Genomic DNA, 26067 nt, shown 5'->3' on the forward strand with positions numbered 1-26067 from the left:
GGCCAGGCACTATACGTATGATGAAGTCGATGAAATTGTTTGGCTCTCCTTGACGACCTATGCATCCCTTAATCCCATGAGAAACATCTTCTACCCCTGCAGCGCTATATACGCAAGCGAACCAATTTATGCCCTTCGGATCCTTACCCCACTCGTCGAATGTAGTGACTGATCGTTCGTCGTCGCAATTCACTGGTTGTCGCTTTACGTTACGTAATGAAAATAACCTTAAGTAAGCACCCATATTAAAAGTTACGTCTTTGCAGGTGTTGGTTCTCCGGATCCGGGGGGAGGTGGTGATTATTTTCGACATCTCTGTTCTCTCCTCAACAGCATAAATACTCTACAACAAAACCATTACCATTCCCACATTCAGCGCCTTTTCGCATTTCTATCACTTTTACAACAACAACAACTAGAACAGCAACAGAGACCCATTTAAGAACTTTGTCAGCATGGCCGTCCGTACGTCGCTCCACCCCTTTAGTTTGCTTCCCACTCGCTCACTCTTTCATCAGGTACTCAATTTGAAAACTCTACCGACATTGGTGTCTTCTCCAAGCTCACCAACTCGTATGTCAATGTTGTAGATATTGGGCATGGCACAAGACTGACTCTGTTCAAAGCTACTGTCTCACAGCTCTCGCTTCTTCTACAAACTTCTACTCTGTCTTTGAAGCCGAGCTCGCCGATGTCGTGCCCATCGTCCACACCACCATCGGTGGCACCCGAATCATCGGTCGTCTCACCGCCGGTAACAGACATGGTCTTCTCGTCCCCAGCTCCACCACCGACCAAGAACTACAACATCTCCGTAACTCTCTCCCCCCCACCGTCGCCATTCAACGAGTAGAAGAGCGTCTGTCAGCTTTGGGGAACGTTATCGCTTGTAACGACTATGTGGCTTTGGTGCATCCCGACATAGATCGAGAGACAGAAGAGATTATTGCCGATACACTCAAAGTTGAAGTTTTCCGACAAACTATTGCCGGCAACGTCCTCGTTGGTTCTTACTGTGCCCTCTCAAACCAGGGAGGTCTCGTCCACCCCAAGACATCTCGATCAGAATTGGACGAGTTGTCTTCTCTCTTGCAGGTCCCTCTTGTGGCGGGTACAGTGAACCGAGGTTCAGAGGTTATCGGTGCGGGGTTGGTCGTGAATGACTGGTGTGCTTTCACTGGTTTGGACACAACCGCTACCGAGGTTAGCGTTATCGAGGCTACCTTCCGTGAGTTTCTCCCCCTATTAAATATCGATTGATACTAACAACATCTACAGGATTGCAAGGACAAACTTCTACCGCTGTCATCAACGAAATGCGAGATTCCCTTATCGACCACTACGCTTAGCCTTCTTTGGGAAAGGACGCGTAGATTGTTCAGTGGGTGGCGGATGTATTCATGAAGCAATGTATGTGGAGGTTGGAACCTTGTGAAGGAAAGGCGGGGGATGATGATAGAAGGGAAGATGATTGCAAAGATAGACCGGGTGTTAGCCTTCTGTAATGTATACCCCAAATCTCATCCATCTGCTTGGTATTCGCTCAAAGCTGCAACATATATGCCTTATTCACACCTACATGATTGCGTCCGTCAGCGGCCTTCTTTGACTATATTGTCAATGGTCGAGCATCCAGAATCGTTCTTGCCTGAAAGCGTGTAAAATATATTCTTGAAACATGGAAAGCGACGTTATTGCTACTGATCCACGCTGTACCGGTGGAAGTATCGCCCCAGAAAGGGTGAAATGGCCTCGTCCTGCTCCCCAGCGGGAGGCAAAGCATCCCTGGGGTCTCGGGGTGTTGCTTTGATGTTGGCCAGGGTCTTTGGTGAATGATGATAGTCTTCTTCTCTCTCCAAAAGTTTCTCAAATGCAGGATGCACCCATGGACATGAACGGCAACATTGGAGGTGTTGTTAAGGACGGTATCTATGCTTACGTTGCTCCAGGAGTGGTGTGACTTATCTCCAACAGGGGAAACCTTCTGATCATTCGTATCCGCCGACTGGATCCGTTCGTCACTATAATTGAAACAGGCAGTGGTCTCTGGTCGTGTGGCCAGTGAGCCTGATATCAATTAAAATAGGGAGGCTGATTTTCCACCAACTGCCTAGCGCGCGACGCGCCTAAACGTAAGCACTTCTTTGTTGCTATGTGCCAATGTCCTGCATCGTCGATTGATTCCACAAATTCGCTCAGTCATCGACCCCAGCTTGATCCTGCTCGTTTGCAAGCTTCAGCGGCAGCCAATATACAATGATAATACAGCCTTCCCAGAGGGCTGCCTCCTACCGCCTCAAACGGGGCACAAAACTCGCCGAAGTTCCTCCTCAACCACCGACTCCGTCTGTCCCTCCACTTTCAACTCTGAATGGCCCTTTTCAGCTGGCAGAGTATCTGGCACTCAAGGTAAAGCATGATCCCCATGATGTTAATGGGCTGGTAAAGGTACCTGCTGGAGATGGCAGCATGGATGGAAAGGGGCCTGATAGGGACGTGGTATGTCTTTTGTTTTGGTTAGAGTAAATGACGATGCTGACCAAGATTATCTCGTAGTGGATCTACGAGCATCTTAGGTATATACACACCTTTTCAGAGATGAAGACATTAGCTGAATTGCCTGAAGGCGTATACCTATAGACCTTACTCCACTTATCACAGCGCTTCTTCCCATTTGCACTCGTGAAACATGCCCACAAATGAGGTCGTCCGAGTGGTCATACTTTTGCGTAGCTCACGGCAGCGGGACTAGAGAATGTAGTACCATTGACTACATTTTGCATACGTGAGTATCATTTGAGTACATGGAGCAAATATCTGATCTGAAGATAGACTGGACTCCACCGTGACTCTGCTTAACAACTCCAAACATTTCCCTTCTCGGTAAGTCTAATCGCCACCTCATTCTGAGTGAGCTAACCATGTCCAGAATGCACATCCCTCCTGCTTCCGTCTCACACTTTCCCTCCATATTCCGACGTCTCTCGCGTATCTTCTCCCATGCCTACTTCCACCATCGTGAGGCGTTCATCATGGCCGAAGTCGAAAATTCACTTTACGCCCGATTCGTTGAACTTTGTGAAGCTTATGAGCTTGTCGGCGAGAGGCTACTGGTTATTCCCAAAGAGGTCGTCAGTCAATTCAGGGATGATGATGAGGAAGATATTGGGAGAGGTAAGGGAAAGGAGAAGTCTAGCACTCACGATGAGACGGAGGATGCCAAGGAACCTGTTAAAATATCTAGCGGTCCTTCCAAATTGGCGGTCAGAGGTAGCAGCACCTTTGGCCGTAATCAAATATTAGGCAGGGGTAAAGCTGCACGATCAACACCAGCTCAGGATGAGGATGTGGCCGAAGGCTCGTCTTCTACTCCCGCCGCCAATGTTACCAATGCTGTGGAAGAAGAAGAAAACGAGGAAGAGGAGGGTCATGGGGAACAAAAGCTGAGATCTCGATCCGACAGTTTGTCAAGCTCGGAAAGTACCAGCTCCGTTCAGACGGCTGTCCATGTCTCAGACATTGAGGCTTTATCTCAAGACATCGAAACTGAGCATGTGGAGGATGCGAGCCCGCCGCCGGTAGCCGAGTTTGTGACCCGGGAGGAGAAGAAGGATGAAGAAGAAGTAACCAAGGATGAGATTGATCTCCTCGAAGATGAGAGGAAGTTGCAGAAGGAGGCTGATATGGCGCCTTTACCTGTGGCGGAAGAACCGAAAGAGGAAGAAGCAGAGCAGGAGGAGACCAGGCCCGTTGACGAGACTAGGCTTGCTGAGCAGCAGGTACAGCCCAAGTCTGGTGACCAGGTTGCATTGGAAACCTTCCAGGAGGGGGATTCTAGCAGAGTAAAGGAAGACAAGGAAGTTGATAAGGAAGAGGAAGCAGAGTTGGAAAATGTCAAATCGGATGATGAGGAAGAGGAAAAAGAGGCAACGGCTTCAGAACCTCCATCCAAGGCTCCTGCTCCTATTGTAGTCGTTCCTGTTGTCGAATCCAGCTCCTCCAACCCCCCGGCTACCTCAGGGATCTCCGCTCAACCCGAATCCAAGACTGCTGAGAGCGCCGTTCAACAAGAACAAACATCCACAACTACTTCTGCCGCCCCTGAACTTGGATCAACTCCTACCGGCGAAACAATTTCAGAACCTAGCTCCGAGTCTGAATTAGAAACCGAGCTCTCTCCTCTGTCTCCTGGATTATTCCCCGCTACCTCATCGGCGGAAGAGAAGCAAGACGATAAGAAGGGTTCATTGTCGAAGAAACGAGCTAAGAAAGCAGCTCAGAAGGCTAGAGCAAAGGAGAGAGAAAGAGAAGTTAAAGCTCAGGCTCAAGCACAAACTGAAGGTGAAGTTCCGGAAAACTCAGGTGAGACAGATAAGTTGGAGAGCAAGAAGGACGCCCAACAAGAAAAGTAAAGATATAGTACGACATAATGTGCTGTTGAATACGACATAGTGTTGTTTCAGAAAGAGTACGGAAAGAGAAGGGGACCATGTTCATGTTCATATTTCAATTTACGCATGTGCATAGCAATGAATTACATTAGCAGTCTGCCAAAAGGCTGAGTTCATAATGACGCTGAACTGAAGGTGGAGAAACTAAACCTTTTCAACACTGAATAAAGAGAGGGCCGTGAACGAGAAGCGAGGAACACAAGCACTGCAAGCGAGCCAACAGCAGCAGCTTGGTTTCGAGCGCCATGGATGATGATGTGGAAGCCACGTGGGATAAGAATGTTACGTAATTAATAACCAATGGCCGTAGCCGAGCGGCTTGGAGGCTTGGTCAACCTGCCGGCTGCACCCCGCTCCACGCTCGTGCCCGAGATCTCGCCCTCAAATTTGAACAAAAGAGGAGTCGCGGTTCGGGGAAGGGATATGGGCATGCATGCATCGACCGAGGTGATAAGGGTGGAGCATGGGCGGCCTTGCACGGGAGTGGCTCGAATTAGGTGCATGCATAGAAAAGGAATGCAGTGGAAAGGATGGGAAATAAAAGGCGCGATGAACGGCCTTCGGACATGATCGCACCATCTGGGGTTTGTATGATGAGTCACCTGTGATATTAATCCTTCATCTAGGCTGTTCTATCGTTTCTCACATTTCTTTCATATCTCTTTTGTTCTATTATCCATCGCCCATTCTACACTCGTCTATACTCTCACCACCAACACAGATACGGACACCCGTCACACTCGCCCGCCCACAGCCCACTCGCCACTGAGTGCTTATCGACCTTCTCTTGCGCATTCCGCTCCACCTTATCCCCATCGTCAACCATCCATAAGGTAAGTTTCTCAGCCTCTATAATTTTCCATCCTATCCATTCTTCCTTCCCTCTGCCTTTTTCCGTGCGCATGAAACGCACGCCATCATACCGTGTGGTTTCGTTTGTGTACATACAACGCGCCTTGACCTTCGAGGTACCCAAACAACTTCCCGCCGCTCAGAATCCTGCGCTCGGGGCGGTGTATCTCAGGATATTTCATTGTCCATTCTTTGTCGCGTTGTTTGAGCGTTTGGATCGTCACTGACTCTTATCTATTAGCTGCTTTATCGATAATGGCGACTACGAACTCCCCCTCCATTGCCTTCTCCCAAGGCGATATCGACATGACTACCCACAACGACGTTGCCAACTTTGAGGAGCTTTTCAATTTTGAAGAATTTGAGAGCGCGGGAGAGTCAAGTGTGAGTCAACCTTACAATGCATTCGGGACGCTCGAGTGACTGACAGCGCAACTGGCTGATTGCGATGTGCAGACCCATGGAAACTCTCCAGCAACAGAGTCAAATGCCACCCCTTCCCCACTTCCCACCCAAGACCCACTCTTCCACGATACATCCTTTGACTTCTTTAACACATCTATGGACACCGATTACCCTATCGGACTGTCTCTTGGTGACTCCAAAGACTCCAAGGCAGCGTTCGCAGATGACATTGTCGTCAAGCAAGAACCTATCGACTACCCTGTCTTTGACTCTCAGTCACCGGCGTCCAATCCTGTTCCTACTCAATTAGCTCCTTTGTCGTTTGGGGGACTACCTGTTGACCAGCAGGCTGCCCTACAACAATTGATGGAGAACATCATGAACTATCAGAAAAAATTTGGTGCGGAGCTTCCGGGAGTGGCGGCTAGCCCCGCGGAAGGCAATGCGCAGACCATTGAGCCATCAATGTTGTTTACCAACTCTCCTGCTTCGGACAGTGCTGTGATTCCCGTCCAACCGATGGCTGTGGCACCCGCCGCACAATCTGCTCCCGCAACCACTTCCAACACCCCTCCGGTTGCGGTTGCCCCTTCTCTCGTGCCTGCTTCCCTCGCTGCCCCCACTCCCGTCCCGCCCACCACCCAACCGGTTGAGAAGCTAGAAGAACCACTTCGTTCAATTTCTGAAGAACCAAACCGTACGCGTGCAGGTTCCACCATGTCATTCGAGGACCTTGATTCTCGAATCGACCGACTGGTTCCCCTTCCTGACATCTTCTCCGCGGGGAAGGGTAAGGGTGGCAAAAAGGGTGGCGGTATGTCTTCAGTCGTTCGTGAGGACGGTGAAGATTTGGATGATGACGAGTCTTGGCGACCATCACCTGAAGAGTACAAAAAGCTCAGTTCCAAGGAGAAGAGACAGTTGAGGAATAAGCTTAGTGCTCGAGCTTTCAGGACCAGGAGAAAGGACTACATTGGAACTCTTGAGGCGCATATCAAGGACAGGGATATGGTGATCGATGAAATGAGGAATGAGTTAATCCACTCCAGGAATGAAAACCAGGATTTGAGGTATGTGATTCCCTTCTTTTTTTCTTGGCAAAGCAGATGCTAAAATTCCTAACAGGAAAGAGTTGGCAGCCCTGAAGGCTAGCACCATGTCCATTCTCCACCCCGAGTCCGCTAGCAAGTCATTTTCACCGGCTATGGTATCTGCTCTGGCCAAGTCTCCGGCTATTGCCAACGCTGCGAGCTCTGCTACTCCAAATGGCCCTGTTCGCCGACCGGGCACCCCGCTCAATACCTACAACCCTCGGAAAGATCTTCCTTCGTCCCTCAAAGGCGGCTGGAGCAATGACAACATGTTTGGTGGCGGCTCTACCATTTGCCACACTATCATGACCCCTGACCTTGTCCTTCCTTCTTCCAACCCTGCCCCTCTTCGATCCTTTGCTGATCTTCCAAGGGTCAATCTTAACCCAAATCTCAACGAGCCTGCTCCTTCCACCTTGCCCCACACTCTCTCCAACCCTGCTAGTGGTGCCGATGGCTCTTCTACCTTCTCTGAGTGGTCTGAGAACACACCTTGGAGTCTCCGCTCAATGGACAGCTACAGGATGCAGATCTGGTCCAGGTTGGCTAAGGAGGCTGCGGCCGACAAGGCCAACCTTGCTGGTGACTTGCGACCCAAATTCTTCGTGGAAGGTCCTTCCACTCCTTCTCCCTCTGCTGCCGACGTCGCTGGTGCCGCTACGTCGCACGTCACCTCCAAACTCGCCTCATCCTTCTGGTCTGCCTTTACTCAAGGTTCCTCCAAGTCTCTAGATAACGATAAGCTCGCCGCCGTCGTCACTGGCCAGGCAAAGCTCAAGGTTGTGCCTATCAACCAGCAGGAGGGCGAGGAGGATGTACTTGCGACTTTGATGGGCGGTTTAAAAATGCAAAGTGGAGTCAGTCCTTTCGAGAGGAGGAGGGCCGAAGGGGCGAGGGAGAATCCATTAGGGGTACTATGCGGGTTTTTGAAGCATGCCGGAGCTATGACCTGTTAACGAGGTTTTGGCTTTTCATCAGTTTCGTCCGGCATCATGTCTCTCACGGTTTTCTCATTTGGCATTTCATCACATCGCATATCGATCCGCATTGCACCTCAAGAACAGCACATTTATCACCCCCTTCTCAGTTGTTGATATCGTTTTTTATGTAGTTTCTAGTTCCTCTCCCCCCCTGCTCAATTATATTAGTTATTACCGCATTTTTCCTTTCGTCGCTTTTAGTTCATTTCTCGAGTTTGGAGACTTTTGATACATAGTATAGGACGAGAATCCGAGAGCGTAAGGAAGAAAGAAGCAGAGTTGGTATATAGATACGAATCGAACTAAAAAGTAATCGTAATCGTATGAAAAAATTTCAAACAAGACGATTTGAGGAAGAAGTTCCGGCGAACAATGAAAGGAAAAGAGGACGTAGACATAAAATAGGAAAAGGGCATACTGATGACAGGATAGAAACGATTAGAGATCGAGCTTATGATTATATACCCATTTCAATGACAAAGCATCATCCCCATTTACTTTCTAAAGAATGTTAATCAGTGAATTCGTCGGTAGTCGAATCACACCACGATTCCACCGACACCTAAATAACATGAATGGCCCTGGGGGATGTTGGCGTTTGAACGAATGTGGTGATTACATAATAATTGGACCCTTCCGCTTTTTTGTTCCGCATATATTTTTGCGGGGCCCTGCGGGGCCTGGGCCAAAGTCGGAATTTGGGGACTGAGCCGTTGTGCCGGTGCCGAATCTTCGAAAGCTTCGAATCCTCCCTCCTTGTTGGTAATAATTGCGAAACATCGTTCGTCTATATAGACTTTTTACTTGTTACATTTTCTCCCTTTGCCATTGAAATTTGCAACCCCAACCCCATTATAATATACCTATCTAAACCCCTCAGAACACAATAATGAGCGACATGGAGTACTTTATCGGCTTTGACGTGTAAGTGGAGCTGCCCTAACACCACCGCAAGCCACACCTCAGCCACGTTCCTATATACTCGCAGCAGACGCTGACACTGCTTATCAACAGTGGCACTGGCTCTGGCAGAGCATGTCTCGTCGACCGCAACGGTAATCTTATCGCTGAGCACGCTGGTCAGTTCTCTTGTCACTTCTACGCCGTCGTCCTAATTCAAACTTTTTTCTTTCTCCACCAGAACCTACTCTTACCCACCGTTCCCCCACCGACGCTCGTATCTTTGAGCAATCCACAAGGAACATCTGGAAATCGCTCTCCACCTGCTCTAAGAAGATCCTCTCCGAGTCTGGTATCAAGCCTGAACAAGTTAAAGGTCTCGGCTTTGACGCTACTTGTTCGCTTGCTGTCGTCGACAAACAGGGCAAGCCTGTGAGCATCTCCAGGACAGGCCAGACTGAGGAGGATGAAAAGGATGCCAATCTCGGGTCGGAAGGGGAGTGGAATGTCATCCTTTGGGCTGACCACCGAGCTGAGGAGGAGGCCGAAAAAATCAACTCGACTGGCGAGGGCGTGCTTGGTTTTGTTGGCAAGACTATGAGTGTGAGTAATTATTCCCAAGCTTTCGAATGTGAGCTAATGACCCACACAGCTTGAGATGGAGATCCCCAAGACTCTCTGGTTGAGCAAACACATGGCTCAGGAGAAGTTCAAGCAGTGCATGTTCTTTGAGTATGTTTCTTCTGCTATAATTGCGTTCAAGCGCCAACTGTGGTCTCAGCCTTCCCGACTTCCTCACTTACAATGCTACCTCCGACATTGCTCGCTCCACTTGTTCTCTCGCCTGCAAATGCTCTTTTGTCCCCATCGGAGCTACCATGACCCACGACTGTGATGGCGGCAAGGAGGAGGTTAGCTCCCAGGGCTGGTCTGCTAGGTTTTTCGAGAAGATCGGTGCGTCGGTTTCCATCTATCATCCTATCCTGGCTAATGGGGGGGGAACTTAGGCCTTCACGACTTGGTCGAAGAAGATTTTGCTTCCCTCGGTGGTATTCCCGGCAAGAACGGCCTCGTCCTAACTGCCGGCCAACCAGTCGGTAAAGGCCTCAGCAAGCGTGCCGCCGAAGACCTCGGTCTTCTGGAAGGGACCGCTGTCGGATCTGGTGTTATCGATGCCTATGCCGGATGGATCGGTACCGTCGCTGCTGCTGCTGGAGAAGACCAGGCTCAGCCTACTCTTGAGGATGCTAGTACCAGGCTTGCTGCTATTGCTGGTACCAGTACATGCCACATTGCACAAAGCAAGGATGGTATCTTGGTCCCTGGGTGCGTAACGTTATTGTAAACCTTGGAAGATGCGCTAATGGCATAATGCAGTGTTTGGGGTCCGTATCGAGATGCCGTGTTCCCTAACCTCTGGATGAACGAAGGTGGCCAATCTTCTACCGGCCAGGTGTGTATCCTTACTATATGACAGTAGACCAAGGCTGACGTGCGGTAACAGCTTATCGACTTCATGATGCAAAGCCACCCCGCCTATCCCAAGCTTTTGGAGCTTTCCAAGAGTTCTGGCAAGAGCACTTTTGAGTTGCTCGCTGAACGATTAGAAACTCTGCAGGCGGAGAAAGCTGCCAAGACTTTGAGTATGTGAATTCGCAATCATTGTGAGATTCATTAACGCTAATTGTTTTGCAGCTCATTTGACAAAGGATTTGCATTTCTATCCCGACTTGGTAAGTATATCCCCTCTCTTTGCTTTTTCGCCAAACTAACACACCGTAGCACGGTAATCGATCTCCCCTCGCCGATCCCCGTATGAAGGGTATGATCACCGGTCTCGTCCTTGATGACTCTCTCAACGATCTCGCCGCCAAATTTAACGTCACTCTTGAAGCCATCGCCTTGCAAACGCGCCACATTGTCGACGAGATGAACGCCAAAGGCCACAAGATTGACTCTATCTACATGAGTGGTTCCCAAGCCAAGAACGGTCCCCTCATGCGTCTCCTCGCGACCGTCCTCCAGATGCCGGTCATCATCCCCCCTCAACCTTCTGCTGCTGTCGTACTCGGCGCAGCGATGCTTGGTCGATACGCATATTACCTCACGACCGAACGACAGGGTAAGCCCATTTCATCCCAGCAAGAAGCGGAGGAGGCCAAGGAAAAGGAAGGGTGGAGGCTTTGGGATGTGATGGTGCAGATGACTCGTCCGGGGAAGAGGATTGAACCAAGGAATGATGAGTTTGGGACGAGTGAGAAGAGGTTGTTGGATGTCAAGTACAAGATCTTTAGGGAGGCTGTAGAGGTGCAAAGGAGATGGAGGCAGATGATTGCTGATGAGGTCAAGGAAGAGGAATAAAATGGGTCCATAGATTGCAAGAACTCAAAAGTAGAATGGGCGTTTTGTTTATAAAGATGGTTAAGTGTCTAGAGTCAGTCATGTTCGGGAAATGAAAATGTCGATAATATGTCAACCAAATATTCGAAATACTATTGTTCGGAAAACATAAATAGGCTCAACGACTCGAAACCTCTGACTGATTGGAGGTTAAACACATTTTGATCCATCTACAATGTTTGAAAAAAAAAACCCTAAGCTACAACGGTGCGAGCCCCAAAAACTATGCTCCTGAGCAAAAAATATAGGATCTGGACCCCATTACGCCGCTTCCACCACAGACACCTGGCCCTCCTGGCTGACCTTCTTTTCCGATATCTCTGGCGCTTCCACACCCTCTTGCGGCATTCTCATCCTAGCAATCTCATCAACCCTCAACTCATCTTTACTCTCATCAACCTCCATGAAAGTCCTGTTCATTCCAGGCGGCGGAGAGATGAGACAAGCCAGATAGTAAACAAAACCGGAAATACCAGTACCTGTGATCCAAGAGAGGTAGTATACACGCTGGGCCCCTACAGGGACGTAGATGTTGGGGTTGATAGAATTGATGAAACCAGGTGCGTTACAGGCAAAGCCGATGATGTAGCCCAAATAACCGCGCCAGTTGATACCCCAGGTGTACCAGTACCATCCACTCTTCTCCGCAGAATACAAGTCGTTTACACGCATGTGTCCTCTTCGAACGAACCAGTAGTCGGTGATCATTGGACCCGCAATACACGAGAGAAGAACACCATAAGCGCTGAGATAAGTGCTGAAGGTGGAGGAAGACGTGTAGAGCAACCAGGGGTTCATGCAGATACCGATGATGGCGGCAATGTATCCACCCCTGCGAATAGAGAGGTATCGAGGGAAGAGGGCAGTCAAATCACAGCCGGCAGAAATAGAGTTGGCAGCAACATTGAGCAAAAGCCTGTCATTGCGCATTAGCCATGTCGTTAAAAAGCTAATCGGAGCAACGGTTGCAGGTACTACTCACTGAACGTAGACGAAACCAGCAGAGATAAAAACAAGTCCCGCTCGTGTAGATGAGGAGGCACCGTCAAGCATTCTGTCCATAATCTGTGATTAAAGTTAACCACAGAATTGCATGACTTGGAAGATGAGGGTCTTACCTGGACAACATCCCAGATCTGAGTACCAAATTGAGGAGCACTGGCAGAAGCGATCACGATACCCAAGAAAGAGGTGACAGTAAAGCCGAGCGGCATTGAAATCAGTTGAGGCCATACGGCAGCACTGGGCTTCTTAGCCCTACTGGCAAAGTCAGGGGCATTGACTACGAGAGTAAACATGTTGTTGAAGCAGCTTGAGATGCTGATCAGCATCTGCCACCCCAAAGCGGAGCCAGACAAGGTAGCAGGCTGTGAGAAGACTGGACCAATACCGCCTGCACGAGTGATTGACCATCCAAAGAGAGTAAAGCCCACGATAGGGCCGACTATTGCTTTGGCTGCGAAGAGCCACCGAAGCTTGTGGATGGGAACCCAGATCGTGGGCAAAGAAAGGAGCCAAAAAATTACAAAGGCAAGAACATAAGCTGTTGACTCATGTAAGCATTCGAAGCGTTTGGCCTTTGTTGGATGATGAAAACTAACCTGAAGTAGTTTCGGTGCTTGCAGGCATTATGTTTTTGATATTGGGATAGCTTGGCCAGATCGCTCTGAGCAATACATAAACACATTCACCTCCGAGCCATCCTTGCACGCCCCACCAGATCGCTAAATGAAGATGAGTCCCTTGGATTCAAAGGCAGACTGAGACACGTACCAGCCATTCCTGCCCGGTTGAGAACAGGCCATAGACTGCCGAATAATCCAAACGTGGTACGACAGACAGCAGGGAAGACGATACCATGGACAGCGCCCTATTGTTCGGTCAGTGCAGTCCAAAGCCATATAGAAGTGGGGACATACAGGACGCGCACTAAGGACGATGAGCGGACCGACGAGGGAGTACCCGATTATGACACAGATGAAGGCTAAGCGGGATCAGTGACGTTTCCCATGCCGTTGACATAGATTTTCATCTCACCTTGCCACCAACTAAGGCCTGCACTGATCATCGATGAAGCAATAGTAAATGTATTTAAGTTGAAACTGTCAGCGATCCAGAAAGAAGCCTAACGCAGCAGGTCAGTTACTAGTCCAATCGCACGATTGAGAAACTCACAAAGTTCCAACCATCCCAAGTCTTTTGTTCCTCTTTGACAGGTAAGAGGTCCTCGGTTGCGAGGAACATCTCTGTACTTGTAAGACCCTCAGCATGGTCACTCTCAAGCTTCTTCAGAATCCTCTTGACTCTTAATCTTGTGGTCATTTTGTAGATGTGAATCGTAGGTGTTCGTACCAGAGGTTTGCAAGTTGAGTATAGTTGTTGGTGTTTCCGAGTTCAAGATATATATATATATATACATCAATCTCCTCGTCTTGTTCCGCTTTTTCTCGGCCGCTTTGGTGTGATTATGTTTTGCTGAGATGCTTATCAGTTAGATATGCTCCAATGGAATTTGGCCTGTAGCTTATTTATGAAGAAGACTAAGGCATAGATGAAAATAGCTTCTTCTTTGATCTACGATAAGCAAACTCCCAGACGCCAAAGGTCAGCGTCAGTCGTATGTCAGTCCTGTACGAGGTAACAATCTGCCTCCCGTTTTGTCTACCGAAGTTCCTGCATATCTACGATGTTAGCTTGGTCGAGTATCATCAGGCCGTGCTCTGTGTCCTGACGATCTCCATGCGCTCAGAAAGGTATCAATGACGAGAAGCACTTCCAACAACCAATAATGATGTCGTAGTAAGTAGCCTGAGAGACCGGAATTAAACGTCCCAGAGCCCTGGGCCTTGCGTCTTGTGACTTGTGGTTGGTTGGTTTGAGATCTTCAGAGCTTCTTGCCTTCTTGCCTTCTCCGTTGAAAATGGAGCTGCCCTGAGGCCTTAGGTGATTGGCCCTCGGCGCAAGACGTGGTCGGAAAAAGGCAATGTCTATAGCCGTGAACGAAGGTTCTGATAAAGACTAATAATAATTTATTCACATCGACTTTTGATTTGCTGTTGAAGCAAGTAGCCACCCTTTATCGCCGGCTTCAGGAGTGTGGCATTATCATTGGGAGAAGATTGACTCAAGGGAAAAGGATATGAATTATAAATAATTTTTAACATAATCGTTGATTTTCCTCCAGTCGCCACACTATATATGCATAAAATATTTGATCATCATCAATTAATTCTGGGTGCCTGTATCGGCTTTTATGTGGATTCAAATCGATATGAAGAATTGCTTGTTATAACGCTGATAGTCACGGTGCCGTCTTTTTGCTCTATGAGCTCGGCTTAACAGCATAGATGTTGAATGCTCCTAGAGTGCGATGTCAGCTCTAGACGACAAAAGGCAAAACGATAGAATATACATACCGACCCACTCATTGAAGTCGATGTTCGCAACTGCATTGTTCGTCTCTGAGACAGGGATCTTGGTGCCGCAACAGGAGGATGAGTTCTCCTCATCTTCTTGAACTCTCTCTTTATAGATGTTGATGTCACTATTTTTGTTTACAAGCATAATATCTGAGCGATTGGCATTAGCAGATGTTCCACTATGACTAAGGAGGATAGAAAAACAAACCTTGAAATCCTGCTTCCTTCAACCAATTCTCGTATTCACCCACCAAGCTTGCCCCACTAATGCATCCAACGTAGAGGCCGAGGTGGGACTGCAACTCCGGAGTGATCTGCTTTTTGGCTAGGAGATCGCTCACCGATACTCGGCCGCCGGCTTTAAGCAAGCGATAGATTTCTTTGAAGACGAGATGTTTGTCGTCGTGAGGGACGAGATTTATCACACAATTGCTGATGATGCAATCCGTAGAGTCAGATGGGAGTTCTATTTCAGTGATAGGCGTCTTGACAAATTTGACGTTGGTGGTAGATGACTTCTCGGCGTTTGCACGAGCTCGAGCGAGCATGTCCTGGTCCGTGTTAGTCCGGTCGTGAAATCACATCGATGAGGTTCTGTTCCATCGACTTTCGCTGGCCTTGCTTACATCACTTAAATCAACTCCGATGACAAGGCCCTTTACACCGACTTTGCGGGCAGCCTGGAAGACATCAAATCCCCCTCCGCAGCCTAGATCAACGACTGTCTCGCCCTAAACAATGTTAGCATTACGTTTTTGAAAGTGACAAGACGTGGTAGTGCAGTAACATCGCTATGCAACACTCACCTCTTTCAATCCTGCAATTGTCAACGGATTCCCACAGCTGACCCCGAGGTTAGAGCCATCCGGAATACATGCCAAGTCTTCCACATTGTAGCCGAATGACAGGGCAACTTTCTTCATGTGCTCTGCGTTACTGGCTTCGTCCTCTCGAGCGATGGACGAGTAGTGTGTGTTAACTTGTTCGTAGAGGTTGGCCATTTTGTTATATTATGAATGTTATGTTCTGAAGAATGAGGGATAGTTAGATGCGAGGAGTTGAGTTGACTTTATCATATCGCCCAGGTTTGTGGAGCCGGGCTAACAAAAGGAACTGCCTCCTGTCGTGACAGCATTGCTTAACGGTCTGATTAGTATGCGTACAGGTCAAAGAAAGGGTGCTCTATCGACTGATGGTGTTGATTTTTATGCATGCATAGAAATAAAAGAGATCGCTCAGTCAGCATCCTCTCAACCATATCTCGGCTCGCTTGCACCAGCTTCCGAATGCCCATTTAATTTACGTAATACCCCATTCCTCTTTATCTGTGTCCGATCTGCGAATGGCTGTGTGAGAAGAGCTTCCCGCCGCATTCTTTATCCGCTTGCTCGGCTTTTCGCGATCACTCGTTTAGATAATAATTTATCGTTGATGGACGGAAGAGTTCGCTTCAATATGTCGACGTCTGTCCATCCCTCACCGAACGCTGGATTCAGGGGGTGATAAGGGAGGTTCTTCTCAATAACTAATAATAATATTTGACGACATCCGTCTGCTGGTGAGGCCGATAATAATAACAAGCTCTTCGATCGGTTGTTCATTCCTCCTCGCTGTTCGTCGCTCTTCGCCTTTTGAGCCTCGTCACAGCCATTAAATGAGTTGCACTTTGGTCAATACCGACGTAAACCAATAAAGATAATCCCATCATGTATCCAATGAGCGGTATACATACCTTCAAAAAGCGTAATAACCATCCATCGTTCCTTGCGCTTCTTCCCCCACCACTCTTCATCCTCTTCTTTTAGGACGACCCTCAATATCGAGGACTTCCACGTGTTTCCCCCCCGGGTTACTTGTTGACAGGACGAGAATGGGGATTTTCTCTTCCTATGGACGAGGATGCTTATAGATATTCTGCTCTGGATATACGACTTGAATGGCAAAGCAGGAGGCAAATAATAAATGCACGTAGTTATCATCGGCGAAGAGTGTGTACAATCCACTTTCTTCATCTTTTATAGTGAGTGCGAACTACTGCTGGCTGAGATACGTTTTAATTGCTAGCACGAGAATAGCTTTTCATCCATAGGTCAAATTGCAGATTGCAAGTCGATTGGCCGAAGAAGAGGCAGGTCGAGACAGGGACTAACCGGTTCATGGTGTCAAGTGTGGTGAGGGGATATAGCCCTTTACTACATTGATCAGAACCTTTAATAATATTGTCCACCAAATGATATTTTCAAACACCATATATCTTTCATCGCAGGGTCGTTAAAGTACGTAATAGCTAATGCGCATAGATGTCAAGACAGTATACAAGTATGATAAATGGTAAGGAAGCAGATAGTAATGTCAAGACATACGTATGGAGCAAAGCCAGGAAAGCACGCAAAGGCATCAACAAGCGTCAAGATTTGAACAGCTTCGACAACGGGAAAGGGGTTGGAGATATGACACGTTGACTACAAAGGGAATCAACGAAATAACGGGTCAAACGTCTTGTAAGCAAGGAAAATAATCCGTTGTAACCAGTAACCCGTAAAAGAGTTGAGCGAAAAGCGAAAGAGGATGGAAAAAGAGATAGTCTTAAAGATGATATTAGACTTTATCCTAGATCGCCTCAACGGCTTCCTCAACCAAACCACCCCATCCCTCGTACATCAGCGTGCTCCAAAGATGCCAACCTCCTACAACGACTATACCTAACATCAGCATGGCCTTCATCCGGTTTCTTCGGCCGTGATGCTGCTGATACGGCGTGGCTGCACCGCTGAGGAAGGACGAGAAAGCGGGAGAGAATTGATGTGCGGATTTGGTAGAGATGGAAGAATGTTGGCAGTGTCCTTGGAAGATGGAAGAACACGAGCCGAGTGAGGGTAGTGGAAGCGAGGTAGGAGCCAGGAGGACGGTTTGTTTTGGTGGAGGGAAAGGACGCGGGTTAAGATGAGGTGGTTCGGCTAAAAGATACACGTTTAGTTTGAATTCCATTTTAGAAGTCGATGTAAAACCTACTCAAGACAATGCCGGGGACTTCCAAAGAAAGTTCCTCGCTATTTTGCCGGGGGGATACGCTAACCATCGCACCCATTAAAATCCTGGGAGACGACTGCATCCGTGATCCCAGACTCTTCTCGCTCATCGTAGGGCTTAGAGGTGCGCCCCTTTCAGAATCGACTCCGGAGAAGGACTTTCTAGACGGCATGAAGGGCGGGCTGTATTGCTGAGAGCTGAAACCCCCGAAGGGAGACGGTGGTGAGGTCGGTGGAGAAGAAAATGTCTGAGGCGAGTAAACAGGCGCTGGGCAAACAGGCGAGTTGAAGTCGAGATGGAGGCCTGACCAAGAGGAAGGGAGTCAGCGGAAAGACGACTTTGGCTGCCATTTAATACCACTTACGAGGCTTTTCGGACATGGTCATCCTTGTCAGTTTGACTCTGTGTGTCTTTTTAGTAAGACGCGTCTGACACTCGTTGCTTGGGCGTGAGCGAGGATCGTCTGCGCTGTACGGTACGCGCCGAGCGTGTGGTGCAGGGGAATGTGGCGGAGAAGAGCGCGTGGTAAAGAGCGTGGGCACAAATGAGTGTGGATAAGTTGGAATCTGCTGTCAGATAGAAGAGAGAGGTACTAGCCCCCCACTTTATAGAGAAAGATCGCCGCTGTCGTGAGTGAGCCGAAAATTGCAGGCAAGGATCCAGTGCGCAATCAGATCTTGATCGACCGAGCAATCAGACAGAGGCTCGTGCGTCCGTACGCCTGGTGATGGGCGGTCTCGGCCTAGATTGTACTAGCAGGAGGAAAGGATGCTGAGGCGTGGCCGGTACGCGTGTATGCGTTTCAGGGGAATAGCAGCGACGAGACGGGGGGGGTAGAAATAGCGGCAAGAAGCGTCGCAGGATGATGGTCGTAGACGTCGTCGAGTGTCGTGGCGCAGGCAATTAAATGAATGTGGGTCGAGTTTGTCGATAGTGGATGAGTTAAAAAGCTATACACAGGTGTTCGCGGAACGGGGGGGGAAGGAAGAAGAGCCAGGAGAGTTGAAAAAAGAAAGACGCGCGCGACAATTCTTGCCGCGAGCCCGCGACTGGAAAACATGCAAACATTATTACGACGCCATCCGTGCCTAGAATCGGACCTTACGGTTCTCGACCTTCTCTGCAACGTAAGAATGGCGCCTGATCTCTCATTTCTCAAAGAGCGTCGCGTGAAGCTAGAGCTGTAGTCAGGTACGTAGCATGGTAGCATGTAGCACGTGGCACACTCCATGATGACTATTACTTCGCTCAAAGTGCTACAGTTTGCATTGTCCATTCGGGTGCGGGTCCACATATAATGAGTGGCTATGTACTGACTCCCATGAGCGTCGGATACTCGACTACCCAAGTATGTACTACAACGGTATCAAAAAGACAGATGATGGAAAGGGGTATTAAACATTAAACATTATAGATGGGGTATGTGATCGTCGCGTATAGATAACAAATGTCATTGATCGTTTTCTTCTTCTCTCAACTCTCCACTCTTTCCCTGACAAGTGACTCCCTTGTCTATTTTCTATTTCTCAACATGATACTATCAAGTCCTCACGGACACCTCCTCCCCCCGCCCATCCCACTCTCCAAAATTCAACCCCAAGTTATCGAAATGTAGACTCCCAAGTTTCTTCTTCTCCTCAAGAGACATTGTTGCCGGAGGTGCTGGAAGAGCTCGAGTGGGAGCAGATTTGGACGTGCTCGAAGAGTCGATGGCAGGCACAGTTGGGCCCATCTTGCGTGATGAACCACAATTCCTCATGCCCTCACTATCCGTCGATTCGCCAGCATTACTTTCTTCACTCTGACTTTCCTGCCTCTGCCTCTGCACTCGAAACATCTCGACACTGTCTTGTACTGGAGTGACGAGGCCCTCAATATCATCGCTTGCATCCGAGCTTGCACTATCTCGGCGGACCTCCACAGAAGGATACAAAGACTGCTTCCGTTGAGGACTAGTGCCGAAATTAAGGGTAGATCCAGAATCGCAAGAAGCAAAGCTGGCTTCGCTCCCACTCGCGCTCATTCGACTATTTGTAGAGACAGTGTTGGGCCTTACTGAAGTAGGACCAAGAACAACCAATGCCTCCAAACTTCGCCTCCCCTCTTGAACAACGACGACCTCGCTCTTCCTTCCTGGGGCACTATTCAAGAAGTCTTGTAGTGACAAGGCAGGATCGCGGTCGATAGGTGACCGAGGAGACGGAAGCTGCATGAACTGCGCATTGAGGATATCGTCTTCGTCGTCAACATCAGACATATCAGAAGACATTGAAGCAGAAGTAGGCTCGATGGTTGCAGTGGAGTCTCTGGGAGAGTGAATGAGAGATGAATCGTCGGTGGAGATATCTGCTGAATGGGTAGAGGGCAGTTCGATAGGACCTTTGGGCATTTCAGCGACAGGAGAAGTTACAATTTCATTGGCAAGTGGGGCTGGGGGCACAACGGCCACCTCTTCCTTCGCAGGCAACATCTCAGACATTGTCCTCCTCGCCTCTTTTTCCTTTTTGTAAGCCTTTGGCAATTCTGGCACCTTTGGCACTTCCTCCTTCGCATTACCGCTCGCCATGTCAGCCAATGACCTGTGCTCGACTGATGGGGCACTGTTGGATCTCTTCTTGAACACAGCCATGTTGGACAGTGAAAACCTCTTATTCAGCTTTGGCTTGGAAACGACACTTGAAGTTGAAGTGGGAGTTGTGGTAGCGGTAGAGGCTGTACTAGGGGTAGCAGGGATTGAGTTAGTCTTCTCGCTACGTCCAGAGGAAAGTGCAGGTGTGATGGGAGTTGCGCTGGTCTTGGAGCTGGAAGGTGCCGCAGGAGCAGACTTGAGAGATGAGGAAGGTTTGGTCGCGTCAATGTCGATATGAAGAGAAGGTTTTGAGCGGGGCCTGCTCAGCATAGGCTTCTTTTCCTTGGGCCTTTCAGTCTTGTCCTTGAGCACAGGTTTTGCCTCTGCCACCGGACTGAAATCATCATATTTAGAGGGACCCAAGGTAGCTTCGGGGGGCGTGGAAGAACTGAAGAACAGGTTCTTGAGACTCTTTTGCTTCTTGGGAACTCGCTTGGTCTGCTCTCTAGGAACAGGGGGTACGGGAGGGATGGGTGGTGCCGATGTAATAGTCGGCGACTCGTTCTTGGTGAATAGAGGGACTGAAAAGGCTGCACTCAGTGACAACGTACGAGAACGACGGGATGGTTTGAAAGTGGAGGGTCGGGGAGCGTCATCCTTGGGTAATTGAGAGGGCGGTTGACTAGTGACAGGTGACTCCGTCTTGATAGTAACAGTAGGTGGACCAGGTGCTGTGGGCGCAGACGGCGTTGACGTATCAGTCACAGGCTCTTCGCTCAACTCCTCAATCTTCTCCTCCTCGTCCGGCTTTGTGGGTCGTGACTGCGATGCGACGTTTGCCATCGCAGCACGTTCCTTTTCGGCCTCCAGCACATTGGGCGGCTTCATCTCCTGCCCCAACGACATTGGCCGATTCGTCGCCGATCTCTCCGCACCGCCATACCCCATTTCCCATTCCATCATTGCACTCATCCTTCTTTTCTTCTCCTCGACAACCTGAATTTTTGTCTTGGGCATGACGACTGATGCTCTGCCACGAGGATTGAAACCAGCACCCGATCGAGAGAACCTAGGCGGGGGAAGGACGAATCCATCTGCCATGCCGTTCCATGCAGGATTAGATGCGTAGGTGCTTGTCGGGCGGGAGCGATTGGCAGTCGCTAGAGGAGGACGGCGGGACAGGGGAGAGGGAGTAGAAGGTGAGAATGGAGGAGTTCTTTGTCGAGGAGGTGACTGGGTGTCTAGAGATGGAGGTGGGGAGAGGGGAAATGGATAGAGCATCATAGGTTCGCCTTCGTCTGGTTGTTCATCAGTATCCATCGTATATACAAAATAGGCCATGTTCTCACCATCAGGAGGCACTAGTCTGACGGTGGGTAAATTAGGATCAATATCCTTTTCGTCGCCGGCAGCATTAAGCAGTTCCTCGTGTCTGAGCGGTTTCTGAGGCTGTCTTTCCATGTCATGAAAAACAGACTGCCTCTGTGGGACGGCGATCGTGTTGCCTTCTGCAGAAGGGCGACGAAGAAAGGTAAGCAGAGTTGATTTACGCTTCCCGCTCGCTCCATTCGTTGATGTGGACATGGAAGAGGAAGCATTTATCGGGGGAAATCTCGACAAAGGAGAGCCTTCCATGTTGACAGCTGATTGTAGGACACAAGAAAGTGTATATTGCAAACAGACAAGGCGTTTGTTATCGTTTATCGCGAAAGGAGCGTCAGTCAGTTGGGCTTAAAAGAAGGTGATAGATGTTGGGTGATAAAAGGGGAGTAGCTGGTGACGCCCGTGAGCCTCGTGTACTACTATAGAACCCAGCATGGGAATCTTACAATCGCAGCAGTGACCGCGTGTGAGGAGACAAACGACAGTTCTTTTACAGTTCTTTCTTTTTCCATCCAGTTCTCAAGAAAGAAGAAAAGCTATGCTAACGCAGGGTAAGCTGCGGCTGCTGTGGTCGTTAGTGGCGACGGGGTGCGTCGACTTACAAGCTGTATTCGGGAGAATTACCAGTGATGTAGACTGGCGACGGTAGAGAGCGTGTTGTCCGGTGGTCTTTGGACGATGCACGAGAGGTCTCGGAGAGATAGTCTCTGGCAAAAACAAATGGTCAGCACTTAACGATCCCCAAAAGAGAGGCCTTCACCTACGTCGGCCCACTCACCTCACTGTGGCTCTGTCGATGCTTTCTCCTGCTCTCCGGCTCGAATCATCGGCTTTTCTTGTCGTACTTTTGTTCTTCCTTTCCGTGCTGTTTCTCTTGGAAGGCAGAGATGTGCACAGACACAGAGAGCACTCGTGAAGAGCACAGACCTCTTTCGTGCCGAAGCCGCAAACACCCAGCGTTCACCGCTTTGAAAACGCACAAAACGTGATGATGCCGTTGGTGCCTGCCGCTTAGGGCGACCCTAACCGCCCTAAAGGCCGACAATTCAATCTCCGAAGGGTCTAAGCCCAGAGGCAGAACACCAGAGGCATTTGATGCCGTGGCCTTGGAAAACCTCAGGGAAAAAGGGACCGGAAGACGCCACGGGGCAAAATATCTTGTGACGACACTAGTTGTTTTGCCAAACGAGACTGATTTTTGGATTTTTGTCTTTTAGCGTTCCACCAATACATTTGGACGACGGAACGACGACGACCGACGGAAGACAACGAACGGAGTGTAAGATTCTCAGCCCTTGCTTCTTCTGACCTACTAGATCCTCACAATCCTCAACCGCTTCATCCTTTGACCCCTTTTGCTATTTGTCTCTTTTCGGCATTACTCACTCTTGCCACATTTCCCGCTTGAGCTTGCTCTATACTTTTCCATCTTCCCCACCTTACTGGCTGTTTTCTAAACAGGCTCTTTACCTCTCTCCTTTGCTGGATCACAAGGGTGCCATCATTATTTTACGAAATGAATTTGATATATAATTTACTGGTATTCAACCATCATTAGTGGGGCCGAGTGTCCTCACCCACACACTAATAGACCCCATATACGCAGTAAAAGAGATGCATATGCAAGAAGATGTCGGTACAGTCTATATGAAGCAGAAGAAGCAAATTTGACAACCAACAGAGAACGTTGCAAATGTAAGCACTACGTAAACGCGCAAAGGCAACGGATGTGTCCAAAAGAACTATATGAAGATGGAGGTTATCCCTTGATAACATTGAAGATGGAAAAGTTTTGAACAACATGAGATATCTACCCCAAATTCCCTATCTTACAGCACGAAAACGCCGACTGCCACACCCACAAAGATCGCCAACCACTTGCTACCACCACCCAAGGCAGGCAAAGCGCCGCTTGAAGTATCAGTGGCAGAAGCTGAAGCTGTTGCTTCAGAGCCAGAAGCCACACCAATAGTGCTGGAATCGCTGACAGTGACAACATGAGGAGCCTCAGAAGAAACGGAAGCGGTCGAATTGGTCTGCGCGGTCCTCGCGCTACTGGTGCTAGCAGCGGCGACACTGCTGGACGATGAAGTGGATGCAGAGACCGACGTGCTTGCAGTACTGCTCGCCGCAGCAAGGAGAGATGAAGCGTCGACGATGGTGGTAGACTGGGCAGCCTCACTGCTGGCTACTGCGCTAGCGAGATCAGCGAAACCGACAGCAGCGGGACTGTATCTGAAGACGGTATAGGTGTTCTTCAACGCAGCATCACCGACGATCCACTGTACAGGCGAGCTTGACGAAAGGGTCTGGATGTAGACAGCGCCGGTGCACATGGTCTCATCAGAAGAGTATCGGCCAAGGTTGAAATCTTGATCGGTAATTTTGATGGTGTAACCGCCAAAAGTGATTTCAAAGTCTACCGAAGTGTTGCAAGGATACTCGTAGTAAGAAGAGTAAGAACCAGTCATGCGTTGAGACCCAGAGATCTTGGCGTAGATAGATGCAACAACAGATTCGGGACCACCGATAAGAGTCGTACCAGTGTCGATAGCCGCCATGTTGGATGAACCGAGGGAGACTGAAGAGCCCTGGATTGTCACAGAAGCCATCTCAATCTGCCAATACTGAGCATTATCACCGACATTTACGTAGGTGACATCGCCAGAGTACATGGAGGAGTCGAGATATCCAAAGTTGGCGACACCACCGTCACTTTCAGTAGCACTTGCACCTGCAACATTTCGGTATCTTGCAAGGTAAAATGCGAATAAAGGGTCAGACCAACTAGAGGATTTGGCGAGAGTGATCCACCATGGAGTAGCTATATGACCATTCAGTCAAGGATCATCATGGATGGAACATCCAAGACTCACCTTTGGAGTAAGCCAAAGCTTGCCAACTCAAACCCATAATACCGCTGACACCGCTACTCAACAGACCAGAGCTGACATCGTCACATGAGGCAAAGGTCTGGGAAGCCACCGAGTAACCGCCAAGGGTAATGAGATCCTGGAAAAGGGAGCCAGAGGTAGAACCAGAACCGTACTCGATTGAGAAACTAGTGGTGAGACTGAAGGAGATGTTAGCTCAGGCCTTGCTGAGCCAAGACGAGAAGGTTACACACTTGATACTGGAGGAACTGTCGGAAGGATTATATCTGTCCATGCTCTCACAAGCAGTGGTGTCACACTCGGTTGAAGCAAGCCATAGATCAGAAGATCCCGTATCCAGGACGATGTTGAGTGTTTGAGCAGGAGTACCGACGCTAATAGATGCAGAGTAGGACGTATCCAAGCTGTGATCACTGTGGCGGGAACGTTAGTTCCGGTTGTTAAAGTTTCCGCTGGGCTTGGTACAAGGCGTTACTTACGTCAACCTGAAAGCCATGATCAGCATATATGCAACTAAATTCCAATGGGAAACCTACGTGACCTCCCCATTTTTAGCTCTCTTGCTCAGTGCCGAAGCGTATGCCGCGGCGAATCCTCCTTTTCCTTCATTGTATTTTGTATCCACCCTGGCACCTGCCCATAATAACCAGCTAGGAGGCAGAGCCTCGTCATCCATCTCTACATCTCGAGAAAAGAAGCCGCGCTTGGACTTTGCCTTCTCATAAGCTTTAGCACGAGCGACGGCGCCTTGGCCATGTGAGAGACTAGCTGAAAATCCTCGAGCAACAGGGGGTGACGTGGGAGCAGGAGCGATTGAGGTGGCAGGGGAAGATGTGGGGACGGGGTTAGCGAGTGCGAAGGGAAGGATGAGGAGAAGCAAGGGGGCGATCATCTTTATTGTGGGGGAGAGGGTGAGGTTGGTCTGATTTGAACCTTTGCGGTTCTTTTAAATAAGGTGGAGATGAGAGAACAAATATCCAACTCTAAAGAATGAGTGTCAGCATGAAGACCCTATTTGCCGAGGCTTAAGCAGCAAAGTGATCGTCATAAACGGATAAGAAAGACGCACACCGGAGAGGATAAAGGATCAATCCTACACGTTTCATGGTTAGCCAACCATGTCCTTAACTTTTGGTACAACGCCCGGTCGGTTCGGCAACGGGCTGCAATTGCGGACTCTCAATGGTGAAAGGAACCGCATCATGTACTCACTCAAAGGGGGACACAAATGGGAAGATGGTTATTGATGACCGAAACAGCTGCCTGCAGCCTTTTTGTCTTGATGTCTGAAGTCTACCAGAGAGTCTTCTAAGATGTAAATAGATGATGGAAGGTAATGTTGAAGATGTGGCACGGGCTTGATCAACAAGTCAGTCTGGTCCTGCCAGTTTGTTTCGTGCCGATACAGAGTGGTGGCGAGAAAAAGATAAAGAGAAAAAGAGGGTGATGAAAAAGAGGTTGAGAGAGAGGAGAAGAGGAGATGAAAGCGTACACACATTGCAGTGCGTCCCTCGAAAAGCAAAAAGTCGAGAACTTTACGAAATGAGGGCAAAACGCGATCGTAACCGCGGCGCGGGGCAATGCGCTGCGCGTCGTGCTTTTGATTTTTGACTTTTTCGTCTTTCCTCAGGGCCTTGTTCGTGCATCAGGGCATAGAGCGGTCCATCCTGACGGGTATGATCTGAACTCACTG

General features: G+C 49.1%; 9 protein-coding genes across 9 annotated transcripts; 4 read left to right on the forward strand and 5 right to left on the reverse strand.

Moving 5' to 3' along the window:
• Positions 1 to 297: 297 nt before the first annotated feature.
• CNJ00650 (eukaryotic translation initiation factor 6 (eif-6), putative) lies at positions 298 to 1887 on the forward strand. Its single transcript, XM_024657924.1, has 5 exons — positions 298 to 465; positions 519 to 573; positions 627 to 1228; positions 1279 to 1506; positions 1597 to 1887. Exons 1-4 carry the CDS (start codon positions 456 to 458, stop codon positions 1347 to 1349), a joined length of 738 nt encoding a protein of 245 aa, XP_024513649.1. The 5' UTR covers positions 298 to 455; the 3' UTR covers positions 1350 to 1506; positions 1597 to 1887.
• A 284-nt stretch (positions 1888 to 2171) lies between these two features.
• CNJ00660 (conserved hypothetical protein) lies at positions 2172 to 4545 on the forward strand. The gene is made up of 5 exons (XM_567448.2): positions 2172 to 2499; positions 2557 to 2576; positions 2627 to 2785; positions 2833 to 2883; positions 2930 to 4545. Exons 1-5 carry the CDS (start codon positions 2257 to 2259, stop codon positions 4410 to 4412), a joined length of 1956 nt encoding a protein of 651 aa, XP_567448.1. The 5' UTR covers positions 2172 to 2256; the 3' UTR covers positions 4413 to 4545.
• Positions 4546 to 5124: 579 nt separating this feature from the next.
• On the forward strand, positions 5125 to 8237 carry CNJ00670 (hypothetical protein). The gene is made up of 4 exons (XM_567449.2): positions 5125 to 5284; positions 5545 to 5687; positions 5760 to 6778; positions 6834 to 8237. The coding sequence occupies exons 2-4, from the start codon at positions 5559 to 5561 to the stop codon at positions 7753 to 7755; spliced, it is 2070 nt and encodes a 689-aa protein (XP_567449.1). The 5' UTR covers positions 5125 to 5284; positions 5545 to 5558; the 3' UTR covers positions 7756 to 8237.
• Positions 8238 to 8559: 322 nt separating this feature from the next.
• Positions 8560 to 11163, forward strand: CNJ00680 (conserved hypothetical protein). Its single transcript, XM_567450.2, has 10 exons — positions 8560 to 8703; positions 8794 to 8858; positions 8921 to 9282; positions 9332 to 9411; positions 9461 to 9633; positions 9687 to 10005; positions 10057 to 10132; positions 10184 to 10322; positions 10375 to 10412; positions 10462 to 11163. Exons 1-10 carry the CDS (start codon positions 8669 to 8671, stop codon positions 11038 to 11040), a joined length of 1866 nt encoding a protein of 621 aa, XP_567450.1. The 5' UTR covers positions 8560 to 8668; the 3' UTR covers positions 11041 to 11163.
• Positions 11161 to 14133, reverse strand: CNJ00690 (uracil permease, putative). Its single transcript, XM_567451.2, has 8 exons — positions 13255 to 14133; positions 13117 to 13204; positions 12999 to 13063; positions 12853 to 12949; positions 12681 to 12803; positions 12198 to 12622; positions 12062 to 12144; positions 11161 to 11995 (listed from the first exon to the last, which is right to left on the reverse strand). Exons 1-8 carry the CDS (start codon positions 13399 to 13401, stop codon positions 11341 to 11343), a joined length of 1683 nt encoding a protein of 560 aa, XP_567451.1. The 5' UTR covers positions 13402 to 14133; the 3' UTR covers positions 11161 to 11340.
• Positions 14134 to 14257: 124 nt separating this feature from the next.
• CNJ00700 (conserved hypothetical protein) lies at positions 14258 to 15698 on the reverse strand. Its single transcript, XM_024657925.1, has 5 exons — positions 15305 to 15698; positions 15125 to 15229; positions 14707 to 15049; positions 14496 to 14648; positions 14258 to 14439 (listed from the first exon to the last, which is right to left on the reverse strand). The coding sequence occupies exons 1-5, from the start codon at positions 15497 to 15499 to the stop codon at positions 14402 to 14404; spliced, it is 834 nt and encodes a 277-aa protein (XP_024513640.1). The 5' UTR covers positions 15500 to 15698; the 3' UTR covers positions 14258 to 14401.
• Positions 15699 to 16741: 1043 nt separating this feature from the next.
• On the reverse strand, positions 16742 to 18517 carry CNJ00710 (hypothetical protein). The gene is made up of 3 exons (XM_567452.2): positions 17893 to 18517; positions 17511 to 17831; positions 16742 to 17455 (listed from the first exon to the last, which is right to left on the reverse strand). Exons 1-3 carry the CDS (start codon positions 17912 to 17914, stop codon positions 17109 to 17111), a joined length of 690 nt encoding a protein of 229 aa, XP_567452.1. The 5' UTR covers positions 17915 to 18517; the 3' UTR covers positions 16742 to 17108.
• A 259-nt stretch (positions 18518 to 18776) lies between these two features.
• CNJ00720 (hypothetical protein) lies at positions 18777 to 22370 on the reverse strand. The gene is made up of 5 exons (XM_567453.1): positions 22259 to 22370; positions 22083 to 22187; positions 21927 to 22021; positions 21447 to 21870; positions 18777 to 21395 (listed from the first exon to the last, which is right to left on the reverse strand). The coding sequence occupies exons 4-5, from the start codon at positions 21730 to 21732 to the stop codon at positions 19069 to 19071; spliced, it is 2613 nt and encodes an 870-aa protein (XP_567453.1). The 5' UTR covers positions 21733 to 21870; positions 21927 to 22021; positions 22083 to 22187; positions 22259 to 22370; the 3' UTR covers positions 18777 to 19068.
• A 711-nt stretch (positions 22371 to 23081) lies between these two features.
• CNJ00730 (endopeptidase, putative) lies at positions 23082 to 25879 on the reverse strand. The gene is made up of 7 exons (XM_567454.2): positions 25587 to 25879; positions 25444 to 25467; positions 24911 to 25357; positions 24854 to 24859; positions 24608 to 24787; positions 24357 to 24553; positions 23082 to 24304 (listed from the first exon to the last, which is right to left on the reverse strand). The coding sequence occupies exons 3-7, from the start codon at positions 25264 to 25266 to the stop codon at positions 23310 to 23312; spliced, it is 1734 nt and encodes a 577-aa protein (XP_567454.1). The 5' UTR covers positions 25267 to 25357; positions 25444 to 25467; positions 25587 to 25879; the 3' UTR covers positions 23082 to 23309.
• Positions 25880 to 26067: the final 188 nt, after the last annotated feature.

The sequence above is a fragment of the Cryptococcus neoformans genome, assembly GCF_000091045.1.
Source record: "Cryptococcus neoformans var. neoformans JEC21 chromosome 10 sequence".
NCBI classification, from domain to species: Eukaryota; Fungi; Basidiomycota; class Tremellomycetes; order Tremellales; family Cryptococcaceae; genus Cryptococcus; species Cryptococcus deneoformans.

Excerpts from the sequence above, each read along its gene's own strand:
- CNJ00720 (XM_567453.1), bottom strand. The coding sequence starts at position 21,732 with ATGGAAGGCTCTCCTTTGTCGAGATTTCCCCCGATAAATGCTTCCTCT. Across the intron at positions 21,396-21,446 it reads CAGACTAGTGCCTCCTGATG|ACGAAGGCGAACCTATGATG; the intron begins GTGAGAACATGG and ends ATGAACAACCAG.
- CNJ00660 (XM_567448.2), top strand. The coding sequence starts at position 2,257 with ATGATAATACAGCCTTCCCAGAGGGCTGCCTCCTACCGCCTCAAACGG. Across the intron at positions 2,500-2,556 it reads AGGGGCCTGATAGGGACGTG|TGGATCTACGAGCATCTTAG; the intron begins GTATGTCTTTTG and ends ATTATCTCGTAG. Across the intron at positions 2,577-2,626 it reads TGGATCTACGAGCATCTTAG|GCGTATACCTATAGACCTTA; the intron begins GTATATACACAC and ends AATTGCCTGAAG.
- CNJ00700 (XM_024657925.1), bottom strand. The coding sequence starts at position 15,499 with ATGGCCAACCTCTACGAACAAGTTAACACACACTACTCGTCCATCGCT. Across the intron at positions 15,230-15,304 it reads CAATTGCAGGATTGAAAGAG|GGCGAGACAGTCGTTGATCT; the intron begins GTGAGTGTTGCA and ends AACATTGTTTAG. Across the intron at positions 14,440-14,495 it reads CGACTTCAATGAGTGGGTCG|GAGCATTCAACATCTATGCT; the intron begins GTATGTATATTC and ends ATCGCACTCTAG.
- CNJ00650 (XM_024657924.1), top strand. Across the intron at positions 574-626 it reads TTCTCCAAGCTCACCAACTC|CTACTGTCTCACAGCTCTCG; the intron begins GTATGTCAATGT and ends CTCTGTTCAAAG. Across the intron at positions 1,229-1,278 it reads CGTTATCGAGGCTACCTTCC|GATTGCAAGGACAAACTTCT; the intron begins GTGAGTTTCTCC and ends CAACATCTACAG.
- CNJ00710 (XM_567452.2), bottom strand. The coding sequence starts at position 17,914 with ATGACCATGTCCGAAAAGCCTC. Across the intron at positions 17,832-17,892 it reads GACCATGTCCGAAAAGCCTC|GCCTCCATCTCGACTTCAAC; the intron begins GTAAGTGGTATT and ends CCTCTTGGTCAG. Across the intron at positions 17,456-17,510 it reads AGTCCCCGGCATTGTCTTGA|CCGAACCACCTCATCTTAAC; the intron begins GTAGGTTTTACA and ends TGTATCTTTTAG.
- CNJ00670 (XM_567449.2), top strand. The coding sequence starts at position 5,559 with ATGGCGACTACGAACTCCCCCTCCATTGCCTTCTCCCAAGGCGATATC. Across the intron at positions 5,688-5,759 it reads AGAGCGCGGGAGAGTCAAGT|ACCCATGGAAACTCTCCAGC; the intron begins GTGAGTCAACCT and ends TGCGATGTGCAG. Across the intron at positions 6,779-6,833 it reads AATGAAAACCAGGATTTGAG|GAAAGAGTTGGCAGCCCTGA; the intron begins GTATGTGATTCC and ends AATTCCTAACAG.
- CNJ00730 (XM_567454.2), bottom strand. The coding sequence starts at position 25,266 with ATGATCGCCCCCTTGCTTCTCCTCATCCTTCCCTTCGCACTCGCTAAC. Across the intron at positions 24,554-24,607 it reads GACAGTTCCTCCAGTATCAA|TCTCACCACTAGTTTCTCAA; the intron begins GTGTGTAACCTT and ends CATCTCCTTCAG. Across the intron at positions 24,305-24,356 it reads AGCTTTGGCTTACTCCAAAG|CTACTCCATGGTGGATCACT; the intron begins GTGAGTCTTGGA and ends ATGGTCATATAG.
- CNJ00690 (XM_567451.2), bottom strand. The coding sequence starts at position 13,401 with ATGACCACAAGATTAAGAGTCAAGAGGATTCTGAAGAAGCTTGAGAGT. Across the intron at positions 12,950-12,998 it reads TCGTCCTTAGTGCGCGTCCT|GGCGCTGTCCATGGTATCGT; the intron begins GTATGTCCCCAC and ends ACCGAACAATAG. Across the intron at positions 12,804-12,852 it reads CAACCGGGCAGGAATGGCTG|CGATCTGGTGGGGCGTGCAA; the intron begins GTACGTGTCTCA and ends ATCTTCATTTAG.
- CNJ00680 (XM_567450.2), top strand. The coding sequence starts at position 8,669 with ATGAGCGACATGGAGTACTTTATCGGCTTTGACGT. Across the intron at positions 9,634-9,686 it reads TAGGTTTTTCGAGAAGATCG|GCCTTCACGACTTGGTCGAA; the intron begins GTGCGTCGGTTT and ends GGGGGAACTTAG. Across the intron at positions 10,323-10,374 it reads GAAAGCTGCCAAGACTTTGA|CTCATTTGACAAAGGATTTG; the intron begins GTATGTGAATTC and ends ATTGTTTTGCAG.